This window comes from Schistocerca gregaria, chromosome 1 (assembly GCF_023897955.1).
Source record: "Schistocerca gregaria isolate iqSchGreg1 chromosome 1, iqSchGreg1.2, whole genome shotgun sequence".
In the NCBI taxonomy this organism is placed as follows: domain Eukaryota; kingdom Metazoa; phylum Arthropoda; class Insecta; order Orthoptera; family Acrididae; genus Schistocerca; species Schistocerca gregaria.
Window position 1 is genome coordinate 784,479,563 of NC_064920.1, and position 23,307 is coordinate 784,502,869.

The 23,307-nt window shown below is 39.1% G+C and overlaps 1 protein-coding gene across 3 annotated transcripts in view; it reads left to right on the forward strand.

Annotated features, from left to right (window-relative positions):
* The window catches only part of LOC126269219 (centrosomal protein of 290 kDa), a 180,518-nt gene that overhangs the window by 133,294 nt on the left and 23,917 nt on the right, over positions 1-23,307 (forward strand). For all 3 annotated transcript variants that reach the window (XM_049973976.1, XM_049973975.1, XM_049973977.1), the window contains exons 21-28: positions 800-980; positions 1,952-2,105; positions 2,610-2,756; positions 5,020-5,196; positions 10,287-10,421; positions 10,514-10,686; positions 15,337-15,486; positions 20,974-21,172. In XM_049973976.1, coding sequence (XP_049829933.1) covers positions 800-980; positions 1,952-2,105; positions 2,610-2,756; positions 5,020-5,196; positions 10,287-10,421; positions 10,514-10,686; positions 15,337-15,486; positions 20,974-21,172 — 1,316 coding nt within the window. The remainder of the gene's footprint in view (positions 1-799; positions 981-1,951; positions 2,106-2,609; positions 2,757-5,019; positions 5,197-10,286; positions 10,422-10,513; positions 10,687-15,336; positions 15,487-20,973; positions 21,173-23,307) is intronic.

Here is a 23,307-nt window from a genome sequence, read left to right on the forward strand (position 1 = left end):
AGTTTCCCTACACTTATAGCTTTTGATAAATTCTATTGGGATTTTGTTTCATCTCCCGCTTTTCCATGTCTTGTTTCTTTAATATCTATCTCTACGCATTTCATCCAGATTGGAAAGTCCTTGTCCTCTTCAGTGATGGCAATTTCCTTGCTGTAACTGTCTTCTAATGTCCATATTGCTTTAGAATTGTTCTGCATGAAGTCTATCTTCTTGATAGATTAAATTATAATACTTCCTCCTTTCTAGAACTTCTGTCATGTGACATTTTTGGCACAACCAAGCTTCTTTCCAGTTTCTTCTGTAAATTGGTTAATCATTTACCCTTTTTTGTGCTGTATTTTTCCTCATTATGTTCTTTCTTTCATGGTTTTCAACTTTTTACTGTAACCGTAGTTCCTTTATTACATACTTCTCCTTAAATTCAAGTTTTCCTCTTCTACTTTTGTATGCAGCTATTTAACTGATGGATCCAACAAGTTTCTTGCTACACAAATAGCTTTCATTCTAACATATCGGCAATAGGTAAGCACACACAGTTTCACTTTCCTCATATTTTGTGGTGACAAAACATTATCATGATCCTTTTAATTGTAACAGTAAAATCTAACTGCATGTTATATTTTCATTGCTATGGTGACTTGTATGAGCCTTAATTGTAATGGTATTACTTGATGGTATACTCTCTTTTAACTCAATCTTATTTCAGTTGGATAGAAAATATTATGATAACAAATATAAGAAACAAGATTTGTTTTACCCTACTCCTGCATTGCATAACACTGGGTGATAAATTTTCCAGCAAAGCTGGGGCAAGAGCTTCTGGCAACACAACAAAAAGAAAAGTCATATGAAAATATAATTCAGCAGCAGAAGAATGAGATAGTCAAATTACAGTTAGTAATTGTGGCAAATCAATCTCAGTTACATGAGAAAGAAGAGAGTTTATCCAAAGTAAGAGATGAGCTTAACTCAAGGTGCAGGTAATGTTTTTGTATGGGATGATCTTCACTTTCATGAAGCACATTTGTAATGCACTTCTAGTATTTAAATTGTGCTTAGTGTGAAACTATACACTGTTATTTGCACTTGAAAGTACGAACTGAAATTAGACTTATATCTGATTGCAGTCTTTCTCGGCATATTCCAACGATGAATTCTTCTTGGCTCATAACCCGAGAAGAATTCATCATTGAAATTAGACCTGTCATTAGTTAACAGGAAAAAGCTTTGTTGTAACCAATTAGAACAACTATGATTCAGAATGACAGTGTCATAAATTGACTTTTGCAATGTTTGACCCATAGGATTCTTTCATTTCCTCTTGAATTGGGTCCAGCAGATACAAATTCTGCTATTTTAAGAGCAGTAAAAACAAAATAGACCAAGGAAAAAAACAACATATATCTTAAAAAAGTACAGGTGATGCAATATTTTTCAATCACTTTTAAAGCTCATATCACTCAAGTTTTGGCTATTATTGTTGCTGCTGGTGCATTTTGTTGAAGTTTTCTATGACTTACACTCTGTTATGAACAAAATGGCAATAACTGCTAGTCTGTTGCTTGCCTTCATTTTTCTTTTTAAGTTTCTGTTCAGATACTTTTCTCACCCAATGCACAAATATTTGAAGCTGATACATCTTTTAGAGATTTTACTGTTTTTGTAGCATTTATTTTGTGTCTGCACCAATTCACTCATTTCCATTAACGTTTTTCATTTGAGCCCACTTCATTTTGTGTGTACTATATACATCACACTATGTAACATCATTTTTAGCACTAACTAATTTTGGAGGTATTTTATCACCAAGAGTCTTTTTTTCTAGTGGTAATGTGAGCTATGGGTTAAGGAGGGACATGGACATGGGAGTTCATTGTTTGAGCAAAATTTTATAATGAGATGTGACTTCTCATATCATATTTTTATTATTCTGTTTAAATGTTTTTTTTAGGGTGTTAAACCAAATAATTGAGAATCTGCACAGCTGTCTGTCAAATTCAGAAACAGGCAAGAATGAGGAACGGGTCTCAGAACCAGCTGTTCCTGTCTACAGTATGCCAGTTCCTTTACCACGAAAACGGCTCCCTGATATGGAGATTCTTCAGGTATTGCATTTTTTTCATATTTTCTGTGACTCTCATAATTTCTGGTCTCACTGAATGTATCTGGTTTCTCTTATTTTGTTTTCTTTAATCAATGACATCTTCCTCCTCCTCCTCCACCACCACCTCTGCCTCCATCCACCTCTTTCTCCTCCTTTGACACCCTGATCTTTGTTACTAATGACTTGGCTGTTAAGCCTTTGAGATTTAGACAAATCCAGTTGTTATATTATGTTAAAGCAGAAAATCATCCCAGGGCAGTTTAACCTCTCTTAGTTTTCCGAATTCAGATATTAGCCTTTAATTCTACCTGAACAAGTCTAAAATAGTTTTGTCCATTATGTACTTCTCTTTGAAAGTATTTCAGTGACAGGTAATTTAAATGAGTGTTCACTAATTCAAATGTTTATAGTGATTGTTTGAGTAGTAATTTACTAATAAATGACTTTTTATGTGTTAGTACCTTTTGTTAATTTTTGATAACATTTGATGTTTGGTTTTCTCCAGACAAGGAATAATGAACTGGAAAAGCAATGCAAGGACCTGGAAAATAATTTAGTAACTGAAAGACAAGTCATTATGTCACTGGAAAAAGAGAAAGAATGTTTAAAAAATGAATTAGTGGATGCTCAGAAGGAATGGAAGGCAACTGAGGTACGATAATATTTTAAGTATTTAGCTTTCTTTTGGTAGTGAAGTTGGTGGCTTGTTTATAAATATTATTTTGTGAAATGGATATTTTGTTAACACCTAACTCAAAAGATGCATTAACATTTGTGTTGTATTACATAAGTACATTACTTACTGTTGTCCATGCCCTCAGTTAAGATATGTATACACAACAATTTGTTGAATCTCCAGTTTGAGTACAAAACAATTTTCTGATACAGGATAATTAATCATGTCCTGGATGATCAAGAAACATCTGTTACTTGAGGTAAAGGGGAACATTCACATTAAATAAGTCAATGATGAAAAAGTGTTTTAGTGGCCACCAGAAACTGAGAAATTTTTATTATAGTCATTTCAAGTTGTCAAGCATTGTGACGTTACAATGACATCGCAGTTCATGTAGGGGACTGATGTCTCATTTTTATTGTAAATATCCTCTCTTCCAGATACCACATTTTTTCACCACATTTGTGTACCCTTTGTAATCCAAAATTTAATTTTATTGGCGCAGTTTTACAGTCAGGGTATATTAATAATAGATAACGTATCATCTTGGCTGTTATAATTGTCAGTGAGTCTTTTGAACATCAGTCTCTGGCATCCCCGCCTCAGGTGGATAACCTTGTGTCATAAATATTTCATCTGCTACATGAAGTGCGCCATAGCATCAGTGATCACAAGTTTTGGGAACAAACAAAAATAAACACACAGAAATATATTCTATACACGTTAAATAATGCTAAATGCTGAAATCATTCAGTTACCATCACTAGAAGAAATACTTTGGTGTGCATGACAATGTTTGTAACATAAATTTTCACCTGTCACAATATGTTTCCCAAAATTCTGTGTAACAGCAATTCACCGGCTGCTAACTGCTGTTAGAAGAAAAGTAAAAATGATGTTGTTGGTTGGGACCCCCCCCCCCCCCCCCCCCCTCCTAATTGGAAAGGCTTTCCTCCCTCACACACAATTTGTCTGTCCAGTGCAGGAGACTGTGCTAAGCACATGTAGAGTTTTTAGTTCCATGTTTGTGTTGTTGATGATGAATAGAAAGAGAATTGTGTTGCCAGCATGTAACGTACGCATCTTGAACAGTATCAAGGAGACTGCTGAGCTCAATGTCTCCATCTAATTAGTGAATCACTGTCAATAGTGTCATATGCCATCATTTTGTGAGGCATTGTAGAGAGATTTGGCTTTAACTAGAACACTGACACAAAACCTGGTGATCAGGAGCCGTAGGTACATTACCACCTGTCTTCCCACTATTGGCCTAATACTAATGATGAAAATGTCTTGGCCTGATTACCTACTCGCTGAGGACCATGAAACAGGCATGCATTAACAACCTTTTCTATGAAGGTGGTTTGCTATCAGAAAGGCATGCATAAGTGAATGTATTCAATACACATTTAATTTTAATGAATTATTGTCATTGTATAACTCAGTAGATTCTTTGTACGGGATAACTGCATAACCAACCCTAAATTTGATGGAAATTATTAAAATGCTACTTTTCTCCTAAGACAGGTTTTCAGCACTTACCTCAACAATTCTTGATATCTTTATCTGACTTTCACATACAGTTCACAAATGATTAAAATGGAGATAGGGGAAAAAATTTGCAGTTACCAAGCAATGTCAAACTGATATGCAAACAAAATCAGCTGGTATCTGCAGCATTTTCATCTATTAAAAGTGAGAAACAAGTTGTAGTAAATGGATCTATTTAAGATAGACAATTTAACCTCACATACCTGGGTCAGAGACATGGAAACCGTTCAGGGTGAGAAATCATTGGCATCAGTCTGCAGCTGTTTGGAACACAAAATTATTGCTATTGTTAAGAATTTATGTAGAAAGAGCTGAATTTGTGGCTCTGGGGAGGAAATTCATCATAGAATGAAGTTCCGAAACACTGGTCAACAAGAATTCAACAGCAGTGACTTATTGTGAAAAATAGAAAAATTATTAATTGCAATCTTCATAAGTTTTCCACATTTGCATAATTATCATTTACATTTCTATGGTAAGTTTGAGCTGTTTTGTGCCATACATTTTCTTTAACACTTTGTTCAGGAGTGAATTAATTGCGATAGTTCCAAACTTGTGAAACATGTGAGTTCATCAGTAAAGTAGTACAAGCTGTATAAACAATGTTATTTATTCTTTTACACTAGCTGTAACTGTTATTGTAAATATCTTTCAACTGATTGTGGGAATACTGTGAAATCTACCACAGGAGACTTTGCAGCAACAACTAAAGGACCTGAAAGAAAGCTTAACAGAAGACCCATCCAATGCAGAAAAAGAGAAGACTGAAATAGCAACACAGTTCCCAGAGACACCCACAGAATATCAATCAGAAATGGATGTTTGTGCAAAAACATTAGAAAGCAAGTCAGTGCAGACGATAGAGGTATGTAATTAACAACACAATTTACATTGCTTTGCTGAAAGGAACTGCTGTATCTTAAGAATGCACATCCAAATAGTTTGCATGAAATAAGCTTATCAAACAACATATCAGTCACTTTTACCCTTACAGCTTGGTAACACCTTTCTCCATCACAATAACAACAGCCATGTGCAGTGTCATGGACTGCACAAGGTCCCAGCCACTAAGCATTTCCTCTACCAGAGCTCTAAAATTCGACCCAACATCCTATTTCCCGCTGTTAATGTCACTTCTCTCTACATCAACATCCCCAATGCCCATGGCCTTCTCACCATTGAACACTATCTTTCCCACTGTCCATCTTACTCCAGACCTACAGCATTCTTCCTGGTATCTGCAGTACCTGCATCTACACTCTGGACTGCAACTGCAAATTGCAGTGATCGCTCTGCTGTTCCCAATTTGGAGTAATTGCATACTGGTGCTAGTCTGACGAATCCTCCTCGGCAGGCACCACCTTTCGGACCTAAGCCGTGGCCTGTGCCTCACTGTTACAGCTCCATCATACATCTTCAATGTAGTTACCATCTTGGTGATATCTCCTCCAGTAACTCCCTAAGTGGTTACTTACTAAGTGCTATGCTGTCTTGTAATCAACATAGACAGTATAGATGCTTCTTCTTCCTGTAACTGTATGCTGAATAAATGTGTGATAGCTACCAATCTACTTGATGCTGTTTTATCTGTATTTATTGAACCACAGTACATGATAGATTGGCAATGAGGATAGTTATGGCCCCACAGTAATCTCTTCCGTTGCACCATCTGGTTGCTGCCACTTGCAGCTCCGCCTGAAGCTGCTTTTGTAGCTTTGCATGTTGCAGCCATTGTAGGTCCTCTTCTCGAGGTGGTACTGTTCAGACAAAGGAATTAAAGTGAGATCACACATTTTTTGTGGGTTCCAGTGTGGCGGTGACATGCGACATCTTTGCACTCAGGTATACTCAATGAATGTGTGCTTGCCAATTAGGTCTGCTGTCCTTGCCTGTTTGTCTCCAGTGCTGCCACTTTCAGTTCTTGTTCTGTTATTAGCACCATGCTCTCTGTTTGCCTCTGGTCCTGCCTATAGTCATTTTCTGTTCTGGATTTAGCATGGCTTATGCTCTCGACATTTTCCGAGGCAGGGTTGCAATATGTCCCAGTAGCCTAAAATCTTGTCCTCCGTCTGGCTGCCACCCTACTACCACTGCCTGATGCTCCTTTCTGTTGCGTCCAAATGTTGCAGCTTAGATAGGTCCTCTTCTATAAGGTGACACTGCTATGGACACCAGTTGGGCACGGGGCTTCAGCTCAGTTGTGCTGCTTCATGGCTGGCATTTGCCCATCTCCAGGGTCGTCTGTCTCCAGGGTCGTCTGTCTCCAGGGTCGTCTGTCTCCAGGGTCGTCTGTCTCCAGGGTCATCTGTCTCCAGGGTCATCTGAACTTCAGGGTCATCCTGCCACCAGAGCCTACCACCTCCAGGGTTCTGAGGATCAACTGCCTCCAGGACAGGGCAGGATCATCTGCCTCCAAGTTTCCGCCAGCCTGTTGTGACTAAGTATGCAACAGACTCTGCCAATGCACTGCCCTCCTTCCACTGGCCTCCTTGGCTTAACAGGGTGCTCCAGTCCTCATTCTTTACCAAAGGCCTACCTTTTTTCCTTCAGTGCTCCAACAAATGCTCTGTCAGTGAGCTCTTAGTAGACCACTGGATATGGCACTTTTTCGCTCCCTTCTCCTACATGCTTTTGCCCACAACAAGATGGTGAGCCTGCAATGGACCATTTTTCTGGTGTGCATGCCCTCTTCCTGCCATGCTGCCATTCTTCCTTTGGCAGCTTTGCTCCACTCAATGGATTCCTCGAGTGACCCGCTCTTTTCCTTTCTGCATTCTTTTCTGGTTGCTTTATGCCACTGGTCCTTTTGTGACATCCTAGCCTTAATTTGTTCCCTTCCTCAGTTGTGCCTCTTCTTGCCCACTCTGCTATTCACAGTTATATCTGGCCTGACCATAACATCTGCATGACAACACTTCTCAACCTGAGGCACCAGTTCTGGAATTTGGCTTCCAGCATCTCGTTGGTACCACCGTCTGATTCTCTCCATGGGAGGAAGGGGCGTGTGCTCCACAGCAATGACTTGAAGCCTTTGCCATCTCATTCCTCAAGGGGGAAGGGAATGTAAGATCTGCAGCTACTAGTATGATGGCTTTACCATCATCTCCCCAAGGAAAAGGGATGCAGTATGTGTACCTGCACTGTGACTGGACTTCAGCTGCACACACACCTGCATCCCACGATTGGCTTAGTCTCTGGTATAACCTATCAGCATAGGAGTCTGCAAACCAGCTACATTCTAAACTGTTCTGTGTTGCAACCAACACAACAACAACAACAACAACAACAACAACAAGGATAATAAAAACACAGTTTGTTATTGCTGGGAACTGAGGACGTCACCACTGCAGGTGCTATGCTCGCCATCTGGCAGTGTGTTGGTCAACGAAAGAAGGCACAGTCAATGTGGGACTATTACCCTCTGGGAGTCATGTGCCTCAACATAGTCTGAACTGTATATCTCCACTGAGTAGTACTTAGGTTGGCGCACAACCATTGATAAGTCAGTCATTGTTGGGAATTGCGTGGTAATTGTGCTGACTGCTCCGCGATTCCTCATTTGAAGAACTCCTGTCTTAGCACAATTTACTGCCAATCTGAATCCTTTTCTCAGGGCTCTGATGCCAACCCTAGGCCTTGGACTGTGGCTCATTGTGAGGGTTCAATCACACACCTTCAATACCTGGATGCCTGTAAACCCCTCTCCCTCCCCTAGCTCTCAGGGAAAGGTAAAAATATTGTGTGGTCTCGTGTTTGTCTTTCAAGAAAATAATTTGAAAGTCGGTACTATGCAGGCTTTTAACGGGGCCAGTGACTGTATCCTGAATAAATGTGGTATTATTTTCGGTCTACTTTACCATAGTTTTATCTGTATGTACCAAACACCGTTACATTCAGTCTCGATGACCAACTATATCCTCACCCATAATTACTTCTCATTTGAGGGAATCGCCTGTAAACAATTCTGCCGTATAGTCATGGGCACCCACATGGTACTGTCCTATGCCAACCTGTTCATGGGCCATCTAAAGGTATCCTTCCTAGCCACTGAGATCCCAAATCCCTAACCTGTTATAGATTCACTGATGACATCTTCATGACCTAGACCAAAGGCATTTTTCCAGAACTTAAACACCTTCTCCTCCTTTAATTTCATCTATTTTTCCTCAGCCTAACAAACCACATTCCTCAATGTCGACCTCCACTTTATGGATAGTTACATCAGTACTTCTGTCCACATTGAACCTACCGATTACCAACAACAGCTATGTTTTGACAGCTGTCATTATTCCACATCATAATATTTCTCCTATACAGTGTAGTCACCCATGGTCATTGCTCCTGCAGGGAAGAGCAGTTCTTCTCAAAAGAGTCTCACTGAGACCTCTGCAGACCGAAATTACCCTCCCCACCTTGTCCAGGAACAGAGCTCTCACATCTTGTCTTTCCAGTCACTTACCATCCCCTACATACTGACTGACCATAAAGCAGCATCCCGTTCTTGATTCAGTACCTTGCAGGACTGGAGCAAGTGAATCACATTCATCGCTAGGGTTCTGAGTACCCTTGTCATGGCCAGCCCCCTCCCTTCCCGCTTCTTTCAGTGGCATTAAGCCACCCAACCAATGCAGTATCCCTGTCCATCCTTATTCCAACCTACTCCCAAACCCTTGCCCTGTGGCTCATCCCATGCCCTTGTAAAAGACTTGATCATAGACCTGTCCCATATGTCCTCACACTATCACCCCCTCCAGTCCTGTCACTGGCATTTCCTTTTCCATCAAAACCTGTGAAAGCAGGGGTGTAGTCTTTCAACTTACCTGCAACATCTGTGCACCATTGTGCATCAGCATGATCACTCAGAAGCTGTCTGTTGCCATGAATGACCACTGCCTAACTGTAACTGAGGGAGAGCTGTACCCGCATTTCCGTGCATGCAGCGCATTATGAAGTGCTTGACTCTAATTAGTCTTTCACAGTGTATGCCATCTAGGTTCTTCCTACCAATACCAACAATCTTAACTGTGCGTGTGGAAACTCTCCCTGTAACATATCCTCTGTTCCCATAACTGCCCTGACATCATCCTTTCCTAGTCCTTGTCCTCCAGCTGCCTCTATCCAGGTGAACACATGCATCCATGACAACATTTGATCACCAAATTGTGCAGTCAATTTCTGGAAAATTACTGTCACTTGAACTTCTTCATGAGCAAGAAATTTTACAATTACGCATGCATTGCACAATGGAGAGCTGCACCTGTTCCTGCGATATTTTGAGCAGTACTGACGAAGCTGTTGTGGTAGTATGTAATGGTTGGCTCTCCCCACTCATAACAGCCACACCCAACAATACTAAAAGCACGGATCCAGTTCTGCCAACTGTTGATGCTAAGAAACAAAAATCCCATTACTATTTGATTCACCCTCATACTTTTTGTTTCACAGCTTTGGCAGATTTCCAGAATCATTTTGTCATTCAGGAGCTGGTCTTTTGTGTCTTTGCTTCTTCACTTGCCAGCTTTTCGTTCTACTAGCAGAATGCTGTATTATTCCAGAAAGGCCTGATTCTGCCAGCTGTGATGCCTGTAATTTCTTTATTATTATTATTATTATTATTATTATTATCATTATGATTATCATTATCATTATCATCATCATCATCAGCAGCAGCATCAGCAGCTGCAGCATTATCTGTTAATGTGAGATGAAATGCAATAAGTCTATAGTCTTCCTTGGCTGGTATGAATCTCAGTATTATCTTCCTGTATGCGCAGCTACAACATCTTATACATGGAAGTACACCTGGAATGACTTTAATGAGAGTATATATCTTCATTACAACTGTCTGATTACTGGCATTGATTGATAAATGAAGCACTTCAGAAATATTTTTTAAATGGTGACAGTTTTAGTGTACAGTAGCATAATTTACTTAACAATAATTTACGTTTTTAGGAAAATAGAATACTAAATGCCCCTGAAAGAGGAGATAGAGAAGAAATTGAAGAACTGAAAGGAAAAATGTTGATTCTAGAAGAACAGATCCAGAATCATAATTGTGAAAGTGGTTACGATAGTCAAAAGCAACAGGTAAGCAGATAATTTGCTTTAAAAAATAATAATTTTTATTTGAAGTTAATGATAATAATCATAATTACTAATGCCTTCTGTTTGACTGGTAGGAAACAATTGAAGCTCTTAAGATTGTGATTGGTCAGAAGGATGAAACGATTTGCCATTATCAGAAGCTGTTGCAAGAAAATCGAGAAGAATCTACTGAACTTGAGCAGAAACTGCGAAAAGAAATAAAAGATCTTCAGAGTGCAATGGTTCTCCACAGCCAGATACACAGTCGGTATGGTAAACAGAAAATTAAACTAATTCCCACCCTATACTTATGTAAAAATATTGTATATGAGATGAATTACTGAGTTAATATTAATATTGTTTTTCTGCTGGAAAGCTACAAACAGCTACTTTATGTAGGCATAACTTTGTCACTCAACAATGGCTACAAAGTTAGAGGTGGTATTAATCCGAAAGGACACCAACTCTTGCTGCATTCTGATTATTAAGTAACTGTAATGTGACCATGGACGTGACATGAAGGAAATTTATAGTTTTTTTGGGTCCAAAATATTTAAAAGTTTACTTAAAATTTAAACTTTATTTATTCAGTTGTATTTTCCACTAGAGTTTTTTTTCAGAAACTGTTTGTGAACAATGTGGATTTAACAACCAATCCTAAAATAGATTTATTTACATCACTATGAACTTTCCTTAACACATATTCATTCCTGTTTCTCTTCGCACCACAAAAATTACTGTGAGTGTTATGAGCAATATAATGAACTAACTTTTATTCTAGTTTGTATTTTCTCATGCCTTGAAAAAAATATGAAGTCAAAATTTGAGTTGTTCCTCATGACACAAAGTATAATTTGAATTCCCTCCTCCTGACTGAAATATCTTACAACAATCGAAACAATTTTACCTCACTGCTGTTTGATCTATCCATTGTTATTGTTATGTGACTAATGGTTTGCAGAGAATGCGACACATCATCAGACATAAATGGCAACTTAATGATAACAATAATTGCCTCAGATTTTGTTTCTAGCAGATAAGAATTTTAGTTCATATAACTTATTAACTGCAATCTGATATTTTGAAACTGAGTTCATGTGTAGCAGTGTGGTGTGAAAGTATAGCCTCTTCAGCAGCACACTCCAGATAACAATTCCCATCTTCAGTTTTTAATAATCTGTTATGTTTGATGAAAATAGCACTCGTAGGTTTAACTGTTTTCATGTGGTCTTTAACATTACCCATTTCGATATAAGTGCAACAGAAAAATCATCCAATACATAGTGTGCAACAGACAAGTTTATCGTTAGTGTCATTGCACTGTTTAAAAATCTTATCCCTGTCACAGGTAAAAAAAAAAGAACTAACTTTCCTTTTGCCCATTGCTTAACGATGAGGCGAAAAACAAATAGAGATGAAGTGACCAAAATGTGTAGATAAGTTATTTCTCACACAAAAACAACATAGTCACATTGCCCCTGTTGCCAAATGACAAGGAAAATGTTGTGGTTGGATCAGTAGCCACACCTACCCATCAGTGTCAGTACTTGCTTCCAAGTCGGTTGGGAGAGGTACAGCCCTAAAATAATGTTTAAAAGTGTGCTGTCAAACATGTTTCTGATGGAAGGTTGATAACAGTAGTAAGTATTTTTGAAAAATGGCCAATTTTCACTCTTGTTTTGGATATAGATATGTAAAAAAATCCTCATCAGTCAAAAATTCTCAAACCCCGGACATTTTTGCAACCTTTGACTCTTGCCCCTGGACAGCACTAAAAAAACAGCCAAGGCTGTCCAAGCTAGTCCTAGACAAGTGTCTTTGCATGTTTCATTTTGCAACAATAACAAGGGCAATTAATTGAATGTTGTTTCATAGGTAAGGTGTTCTATGAACATTTTGTATGTGAAGCCAAGATGTACAGCAGCAAGAGCTGGTGCAAAATATGCCATGCCTAATAGAGGTACATTAAGATGTTATAAAATGACTTCCCTATGGGTACACGGATCAATGATAATTGGTAGTTGGGAAATGATGATTCACTCTATAAGTTGAAGCACGATACATTCTCAATGGTAATATACTTATATTTTATGTGACACTAACAAGGGAAACTCCACATTCATCCCTGTCAGATTTAGTGGTAAGAGGAACCAGTGGACAGCCTGTCAAAAACTGAACACAGGTCAAACATGAAAACAGGGAGAAGGTACTGCACTGTGAAAAAGAAGCAAAATAAAAACAGTGAATGGTCCAAGAACAAAAAGTGCAATATAGAGCACCTGGGAAGGGAAATGCTGTCGTGGCTATGGTGGTGGACCACCATGCGGATGAGCCATGTCCAAACCTCCCACGTGCCAGTATTTCCCCCCCCCCCCCCCCCACTGTTCACTTTATTCAAATTTCTGTTTGCATCATGGTGTAATGTCCATTTGCAACAGTGAGCTGTAAGGTAGGAACCTATAAGGACAGTTGATTCAGCATTGCTACTCTATTAGCAGTCGAAAGGAAGTGGCTTTCAAATGGGAACCGCAATCGTATGATGACAGAGTGACAAGTCAACTGAATCCTCCATCGGAAAACGTGTGGTGTGTCATACACAGCGTTAGTTACAGTATGTGTGTCACATCATAGGGATCTCTTATCAACGCACCAAACTTGTACGACTGGTAAGTGAGTGAGATATGCCTCCTTGCCCAATATAGGTGTTTATTTGAATGTGAATATGATCAATCCCAAGGAAAGGATTAAAACACAATAGTTTGTCACATAAGCTGCAACAAATGACTGGAACAGTTTCACAATCACAGTGTTTCTCTGTGATTTGCCAAAACATATGTTTTTAACATTTTTGAAATTGCATTCAGTTTTGGTAGTCTTGAATTCCTTTGTTGTAACATAGATCACACATATTTATTTGTTGTTTTCATTTCTATATGGTATCTCTCATGCTCTCACTATTCATCACATTTACTAGTGATGGTAACATACTCTTACCACAAGACTGTGGAAAGAGAACAAATCATTTCAATCGCTGGACGGACAGTTGTGGTGAAAAAAAAGTGAATGGCACAAGGGGGTTTTGAACACAGCTTACCTGCTTGGCAGTCAGACACCATGACCACTTATCCATGACACCATTGCTGTTTCCAGCTGCTCCTTACAGCACTTCTTGTTCTTGGCAGATCCACTATTTCTGTTTTGTTTTTTTCCCCACCTTCTTCCTGTTTTCATGGTTGATCTGTGTCCAGTTTTTGATGGTCTATCCATAGGGCACTCTTACCAGTAAATCTGAGGGGGGGAGGTTGATGATGAGTTTCCCTTGTGAGATACATCATGGTCCTTCTGTCATTATTCAGTCTACATTCAGGTGCGTTTCTGATGGAAGAATAAAAATGTTTAGTTAGTGGTGAAAAATGGTCAATGGAAATTGATCCAGATGACTATGGCTGAAATGACAAGGATGATACTGTTCAGTGACTGTTCATCGCAGTCATGAAATTTTTCCAATTAGTTCATACTGATGTGTTGGGAAAAAGTCAAATCAGGGATTCATTTATTTCTAATCTAGACCAACCCACTCAAACACACTGATAGACAGAAACTTAGTGAAACTTCCTGGCAGATTAAAACTGTGTGCCCGACCGAGACTCGAACTCGGGACCTTTGCCTTTCGCGGGCAAGTGCTCTACCATCTGAGCTACCGAAGCACGACTCACGCCCGGTACTCACAGCTTTACTTCTGCCAGTATCCGTCTCCTACCTTCCAAACTTTACAGAAGCTCTCCTGCGAACCATGCAGAACTAGCACTCCTGAAAGAAAGGATATTGCGGAGACATGGCTTAGCCACAGCCTGGGGTATGTTTCCAGAATGAGATTTTCACTCTGCAGCGGAGTGTGCGCTGATATGAAACTTCCTGGCAGATTAAAACTAAGGCAAAGGTCCCGAGTTCGAGTCTCGGTCGGGCACACAGTTTTAATCTGACAGGAAGTTTCATATCAGCGCACACTTCGCTGCAGAGTGAAAATCTCATTCTAGAAACTTAGTGTTTCAGTAAATAATTTAATAAAATTGAAAAACGTCATTAAAAAACATAGACACAAGATTTTTATTGACATTTAGCAGAAAGTTTAACAATTACACAATTGCGGAGAGCTGTTTGCACTTGGATTCTGTGGGATGAGCCACTCCACATACATTGAGGATCATGGCAGAGTGTGCCTACTGCCAGTTATATTAATGCTAACAACACACTGTGTTGTTATAGAATAATATTCTTCCTCTCCAGTGAGCAGATCCATACCTATTGAATGTTGAGTGATTGTTTCTTACAGGAGTGCACTGTTCCCACTGTAGCAGAGGGCACATTGTCATCACTACTCATTCTGTGGCAATGATTTGGCATTAGCCATACTCTATTTCAATATGCCTTTGCTCCTGCTCATATAAGTGGAACTTGTAACAATGTAGATTTGACAAAAAGGGACGTTGGAATAGAGTGGCTGATACAGGCCATCAAGATAAACCAGTTAGTATTCCTTGGATGAGATACAGTGTTAACCAGCCCAAAAATTGCTATGCAACTCTTCATCACATTGAAGGCATTTACTGAAATTTAGTGGCACATTTTATGGACAGACAGAGGCTGTGATAGTCATAAATTGACCTAATGGTTATAGTCCTCTTCACAGTTCCAGGCACACAACTGTGGATCATTGAACTCACTTTGCATAAATGAAAGTCAAAATTTTATTTGAGTAATTTCATTTACATGATTTTGAATAGTAGTCTGTCTGTATTGTTTGATAAGTCTGCAAGTGCTAAAGCTTCATTTTTCATTATACATAATCGCTGAAGCTATTCCTGTGTGTTGCATGCAGAAATACATCCCCCTATTTATATACACTTGGGCTTTGCAGATTGAAGCAAAAGGCACGTGCTCTCCTCATTCAGGCAAGAAACAGCTCAAATGAAAGTTATAATCACCAGTTACAGCAGCTTCAGTTGGAAATTACTGATCTGCGTAGTCAGCTTGCTGCTCTACAGTCATTAAGTCCTCAGGTTGCAAGGTAAGTGTAATAGAATATGAGTTATAAAATAATCCTTCAAATTTTGCCAGTAGAAAACCATTTTTGTGATCTTTCAGGTTTTCTCATCTTGACTGATTAATGGTGTGCCTCTGGTGTGCTTCTGAGTTTTGTGCTGAGTTATTGTTTCCATATTATGTATAAAATGGAGTTCACAGGTACATAAAATGGAAACAACAGCTTGGCAGAACTCGCAGAAGCATACTATTAAACAATTATTGTGCAGTGTGCTTCATTCTGCTAGGAATATTGTAATAATTTATGCAATCACCTTGCCTCTACTTATTGATGTACTTTTCATTCAAGTTGACAAACTATGTACAACAGAGACAATAGACACTTAATGATTTCAGCACGCCACACTACAACGCATCTATGAGAGTACAGTGTGGACTAGCGATACTGTATGAAATCCATTTACTCCAAACTGTGAAAAGCAATGTGGTTTATTTTTCAGCTTTAAAAGCAATTTGTTAGATGCAGTTTATACACATCAGTGTGTACCCTATTTGTTTAACATGTAAAGTGCTCAGTGATAGCATTTTTCCTGTAAGCTATTTGAATTAAGTGTCAAGGGTTACTGAATTTTGAAACATTACAGTAATTATAACCAATTATGCAAGGATTGGTATCAATCTGTATTGTAAGACTAGGAGATGCCAAAGATTCAGTTTTTTGAACCAAATAGTTCATGTAAAACTGCTAGATAAAGATTTGTAGTGAAGAAAATACTTAATTTATTCATCCTGAAAGTAAAGTGTTTACCAAGAAACTAATATAAGACTTATTTTACAGATGCGCTACAGGTGGTACAGAATCTTTCAGTATTTGGGTTTCACTTGTCTTCCTCTTGGTAATCACATGGCTACATGCTCCTCTGTGACTACTACCACATGGCTGTTGTTCTGTATAAATTTCACTCATGTGAGTCCAGCTACACAGCCCCATAAACCAATAGACTTACTACTCAAACAAAAGTGAGTTTGTCATGGTGAAAGAGTAAGACTTCTTTTTTGTGGGGGTTCCTGGTAAAAGATGGGAAACATGGTCAGAGGTGGGAACAGGACAAGAGAGTAAAGGATATTGAGATTAGGGGGACTGCAGTTAAGAAGGATCTGTTGGAGAGACTGCTGATGGTAAGGAGAAAGGATCCAGATCAAATGAGTTATGAAGCAGTCATTGACGTTACCCCTTGTGCTCATGCAATAGATAGGTAGAGATCTCTTACTGCTTGAATGCTGGAGTTTGGATGTTAATTATGATCTCCATGTTAATGAAATGTTCATTTTCAACACATCACAAAACTGGTAATTGCAGCCAGCTGATCTCACTCTTGAAGCAACATAAGAAGGCACTTACACTGTCAACTCATTGACTGGTCTGTTTATAGTAACATGCACACTATGTGCCACAAGTGTTAGCTGCTTTTCATAGCTGGCAGCACATAGTCTTGTTTCATTGATGTTGTATACAGCTACATACACATCTACATCCAAATCTACATACTCTGCAAGCCACTCTGCATGGTGGAGGGTACACTGTACCAATTCTAGTCATTTCCTTTCCTGTGCCTTCATATGAACTCTAATTTCTCTTATCTTCATGGTCCTTACACAAAATGTATGTTAGTGGCAGTAGAATCGTTCTGTTGTCAGCTTAAATGTCAGTTCTCTTAATTTTCTCAGTAGAGTTTCTTGAAAAGAACATTGTATTCACTCCAGGGATTTCCACAAGTTCCCATTGCATCTCTGTAATACTCACACGTTGTTCAAACCTACTGGTAACAAATCTAGCAGCCCACCTATGAATTGCTTTGATGTCTTCCTTTAATATGACCTGGTGCAGTTCCCAAACAGTCAAGCAGTGCTCAAGAATAGGCCACACTAGCAACCTACATATGGTCCCCTTGACAGATTAACCACACTTCCCAAAATTTTCCCAATGAACCAAGATGATCATTCACCTTCATATCACTTTGTTATGTGATACTCAGGTGTTTAAATGACATGACTGCGTCAATTAGGACTCTACTAATGCTATATTCAAACATTATGGGCTTGTTTTATGCACTCATCTGCATTACTTTAAGTTTTTCTATATTTAGAGCTAGCTGTCATTCATCCTTGACAGATTAACCACACTTCCCAAAATTCTCCCAATGAACCAAGATGATCATTCACCTTCATATCACTTTGTTATGTGATACTCAGGTGTTTAAATGACATGACTGCGTCAATTAGGACTCTACTAATGCTATATTCAAACATTATGGGCTTGTTTTATGCACTCATCTGCATTACTTTAAGTTTTTCTATATTTAGAGCTAGCTGTCATTCATCCCACCAACCAGAAATTTTGTCTGTCATCTTGCATGCTCCTATAGTCACTCAACTCAGCACCTTCCTGTACAACACAGCATTATCAGTATACAGCCACAGATTTGCTGCTCCCCTATCTGTCGTCACATCATTTATGTATACAGAGAGTAAGAGCAGTCCTGTGACACCTCCCTGAGGCGCTCCTGATGAGCATTTGCTGTCGAGAACAACATACTAGGTTCTGTTACATAAGAAGACTTAAAACTACTCACATATCTGGCAACCTATTCCATATGCCCATACCTGTGTTACCAGTGTGCAGTGGGGTACCTGGTCAAATGCTTTTTGGAAATCTAGAAACATGGAATTTGGCTGTTGCCTTTCATTCCATAGTTTGCAGTATATCATGTGAGGAAAGAGCAAGCTGAATTTTGCATGAGTCATGCTTTCAAAACCGCCCTGACTTGTGGACATAAGGTCCTCGGTATCAAGAACATTTATTATATTCAAATGGGGAATATGTTCAAGAATTCCGCAGCAAACTGATGTTAAGGATATTTGTCTGTAATTTTCCGGGTCTGTCCTTTTACCCTTCTTGCATATTGGAGTCAGCTGCGCTTTTTTCCAGTCAATTGTGACTTTGCACTGGATGAGAGATTTGTGATAAATGCAAGTTAAGGAAGGGGGCAATGCCGTAGAGTACTCTTTGTAAAATCAAATTGGGATTCCATCTGTTTCTTATTTATGTTCAACCCTTTCAGATGTTTCTCTACGCCTGAGATATTTATTACTGTCACCCACATGGGAGTCTGTTCTATGGGCAAATGATGGCATATTTGTATGATTCTCCTGTGTGAACGATTTCTTAAATGTAAAATTTAGAACTTCACCTTTCATTTTACTATCTTCAACTGCCACATCAGACTGGTCAACAAGTGGCTGGATGGAAACCTTAGTCCCATATAACAAATTTACATAGGGTAAGAATGTTCTCAGATTCTCAGTCAGATCTTTTGCTAAGGTATGACTGTTGTAGTAGTTGTATGTTTTACGCCTAGATCTTTTCACAGATGCACAAATTCCTATTGACCTTCACTGTTGTCATATGCATGTTCTCTTTGAACTGGAAGTGCAACTATTTCTACTTAGTAGCATAACCTTACATGATCAACCTTGCCTGTGCCTGTGGTTTGATGGTGCCCATTCCATATTAAAAAAGGAAGATTGGGATTAACAGCCCATCGACATTGTGGTCATAAGAGATGGAGCACAAGCTTGGATTGTGTCAAGGATGGGGAAGGAAATTGGCCATGCCCTTTCACAGGAACTGTCCTGGCATTTACGTGGAGTGATATAGGGAAATCACAGGAAACCTAAATTTGGATTGTTGTCCACCTGAATGTGAGTCCAGTCTGCTAACCGTTGCACCACCTTGATCAGTGAAGTCTGTGCTGCAGTTACAATGGAGTTTCCATATGATGTGCTGTTTCAGTGGTGCTCTTTCCTTTAATGGGATAGGACAGTGGTTGGTAACAAACTGTGGCTCATGTGCATATGTGGCTGCTGGGCCCTTTGAGTGGCTCTCTTCTGCAAAATACCACATACAAGAGTGTGATTGAAACTTTGTGACCCATGCATATATTACTTGCATCATCCTTGCAGATGGAAATTGCAGTTGCCTCTGTTTATAAGTTGTGTCCCCCCCCTTCAGTGGCATTTTCTCATCCACTCACTATCATTCTTTGCATTGAGGGGACCTGAAGTTTCAATCAACCTGTGGGCCAGGCATGCATGGTTCATGCATGAGTTGAATGAGCCAGTCAGTCAGCAGTCTCATTATGCAGTGGTTAGTGCTAGTTGTGTATGAAAATTGTGCTCAGGTGTCAAAAGTGTGTTCTTAAAGCTTAGTGTTTTCTGTATTTTTCCAACCAGCTGCAAATCCTATAGGAGCTTGTGGTCACCAGTTTTAAGAATTGTAATTATTTTGTGTTGGTTATAAAACAAAACATAAATTTTAGGTGTCCTGTTTGACTTGGCTACAGAGAAGCAGCAAAGAAAAATGGAAGACAAAACCCATAGAATTTGAATTGACTGAGAGTTTTGCATTTATTCAACAGTTAAATGGTCTTCCAAAAATTGGTTAATAACAAGAAATCAAATTTGGAGAAACACTTAACATCTAAATATTTGTCATTTAGTACTAAATATCCTGTCAGTGATGCAATGAAGAAAGCAGTTTAGAAACTTCAGAAGTGGCAAGAAAAATCAACTTTCGCATGTAATTACTGGATGCAGTAGTTAGCCAAGAGACTGATAAGGGAATAAAACCATTTACAGACAGTGAACACATAAAAAGTTGTTTTATAAGTGCTTCTAAGGAATGAAGGACATTAGCTGCCAGTGAGCATTAATTTATGTCAATGGGACAAGTTGCAGATTTGTGCCAGCCCGGGATTCGAACCCGAGCCTCCCGCTTACTAGGCTGATGCACTGACCACTATGCTATCCAGACACAGTGCTCCTCACAACTGTGCGGACTACCCTATCACACCTCCCTTCAGATCCAAATTCTCAATTTTTGCCACACACTCCTAATGTAGTGCCCCTGCTCATTAGTCTCATTATTTGTGGCATGAGTATATTAATGCTATCACTTTGTTAAGTGGTGATATTCACGAAGTTCTAATGTTGTATTTGTACCTGATCCCTGGCTGTCAGACTGACCCCTCTGCCATGTTGCTGCCATAATGCAAGAATTGTTTGGAAATTGTAAGAGAATCGTATTGGAACAATGAGAATTGACATTAGTTCACAAGGTGTGCTTTGATAGGTTAATAGTTACGGTGACTGCTCATGAAAACTAGAAATTCTAGATCAAAGATCTGGCCCTGACACACACAATTTTTGTGTGTCCCATTAAATGAAGGCCAACACAGTAACAGCAGTAAGTGACACCACTGTGTACAGAAGGTGTAAGCCAAAATGTAAATAGAACTGACACCTACATGGGTGCTTTCAACTGTACAATTAATTTAATGTCTCCTATTTAGTATTTGTATGTGACTTATCAACTATAAAATATTCTACACTTACTGTGACACTTTGGTATTGCTAATTCCTGAATGTTAACAATGTAGAAGGTCTTTTGCAGTGTTCCAGCATTGGAAGAAGGACAGTTGAAAGATGAAAAGAAGGATACAAAGAAAGAAGAACTACTTTGTGCTGTTCAGAAATTAATTGAGCAGCTGGAGGGTGCTAAGAAAGATCCTACTCTTAGTAAGTGCATGAGTTTACTTCATGCACAAGGTTCAAAACAGGAAATATTGACTAAGACAGTTTCAGAACTTGAGGTAAAGACACACATATTATTCTGAGCTTTGTACTATAAAACATTGTTTTGTACCTTACTACAGGAGAAAGTGCATAGTCATGTAAGTTTGGATAAATGTATGAAGTTTATGCTTAGTGCAGCAACAAAGTGTTATACACAGACTTCAGTCTGTCTTTATTGTCTTTTGTGGCCATTTATGTGTTCTAGAATGGGGGGGAATTCTTTAGAGACCACATGGGTAGAATGTATTTTGCCATATTTTGAATGGGGCATTTGACTTAGCTGCCTACATTTGAAAGATAGTACAGTCCTCCTTAAGAGCACATGAGCCTCAAGGTGTGCTATGTACTAACACTTAAGAGGGAGGGAGAGGCTAATGAGGTGCAAAAAGCCATTAGCAGGCTACCTACAGAGCATATTCTGCATACCAGTTGTGTTAGGCTCACCAAGGTGTGTGAGACTCTTCTTGGATTGACTGTCTATATTTATAGCTTTAATCAGTCTTCAGACATGCCTAGAGGTTTCACTGTGGCCTTGAGCATTATTAATAACCAACGACTGATTAAGTGGCTGCAGAAGGGCAGTCCTATTGAGCACCTGCTGAGTGAGGACTGAAAAGTAGAACATCCTTTGTGTCAAAATATTTTTGTAATGTCAATAGACTAGAAATATTTAAATTTTTTGTTCATAATATTTTATATTGACTGGTAGGGCCCTCAGTTCAGTGAAACAACCCTTTAGCAGTAATCTACTTGTTGGAACTTCTGCTCACAGTAAGTTAACAGTCCTCAAAAGTAAAGTTCTTATCAAGTATCTGATAGCAGCAGAAGTACCCAACTTTTTGAATTATAATAATGACAAAGCAATTTGTAAATATTGATGGGTGTAAGTCTCTATGAACTCCAAGAATCATGGTAGGAGGGTGGTGGACACCCACTGAAGTTAAAGACAATGATGCAGGTAAATAGTGACAATGAACAGACTAGGTGTACATGAGTTTTGATTCTCCAGAGCTACCTGAATATATAAAGGTACTTTTACATGCCTCGAAGAACAGCTGTGCGTTCAGATCCAGTGAGATGTTGAACTGCCAGAAGTTTGATCGTATGACTGTGGGATGCAATGTCATAGCAACATGCTGGAGCATGGTATGACTCCTCGTAAAACAGCAGAAAAATGTGTTGTTATCTGTTAAGGTATCCATTCAGCTCGATGCACACATGCTAGTCTTTACACAGAAGAAAACACATTTTAAAAAACCATGATGATTAAATGCACCACTACAGTTGTCTGTAGATCCTACAGGCCCTTCTTAGAGGTAAAACGCATACACTGACTGTATAAATGTGTGGTAGAGGTTATGCATAGGCATCCGCACTTGCATATTGTAAAACATAGTGAGGGTAATTTTACCAACAAGAGTACTGTAGTGTGAGTACCATGGTTTTCACAGGAACTGGCTGAGAACTTGGAGTGACCTGAATTCAGCAGTGGATAGGCCTGCCCATCATGGAGTTATAGGCTATGCTAACTGTGTGGATGCTTCATTGACACTGCCACCTTGTGCTTTCCTCTGTTTGGAGGCAGGTTTCACTATTTGTCAAAGGCTAGAGGCTTTTCTCCTAGGAGCATTATGCTCTTTAACAGGATGATTTTTCTTGGCTAGTTTCTGAGGTTGTGTCCGAAGCTGGTGACAGTTACCTTAGAATAGTCTATTAAGAGACTGTTCTACTGTAGACCACTGACTGAAGTCTCTTTTGACTATAAATAAATTAGCCTGTAGGTGTAGCTGGAGGTAAATTAAGGCCTCTCTGAAATGAAATGAAAAGATTCCATTAAAGGTAATATATACTCCAAGTTTCAAAACACATGGTTGATGCAGGACTGAAGACTCCCAAAGTTAGAGGAATGCTTCATTGTGGAGCTAATCTTCAAAGGAACTAGGAACCACTTGTACTTGCAAGTGCATGTGTAAAAAATGGTCAGTCACTGAATCTGATAGCATGACAAGGTAAAAGTTAATGCTTTGTCTGAAAAATGAATGTCCTGCAGATTACAAAATCCTTAAATCCTGTATCCTCAGCAACATCCAATTTGTCATTTATTCCAAGAGAAGAAGGTGAAAAAACTTGAAACAGAATGGAAGAAAGAGGC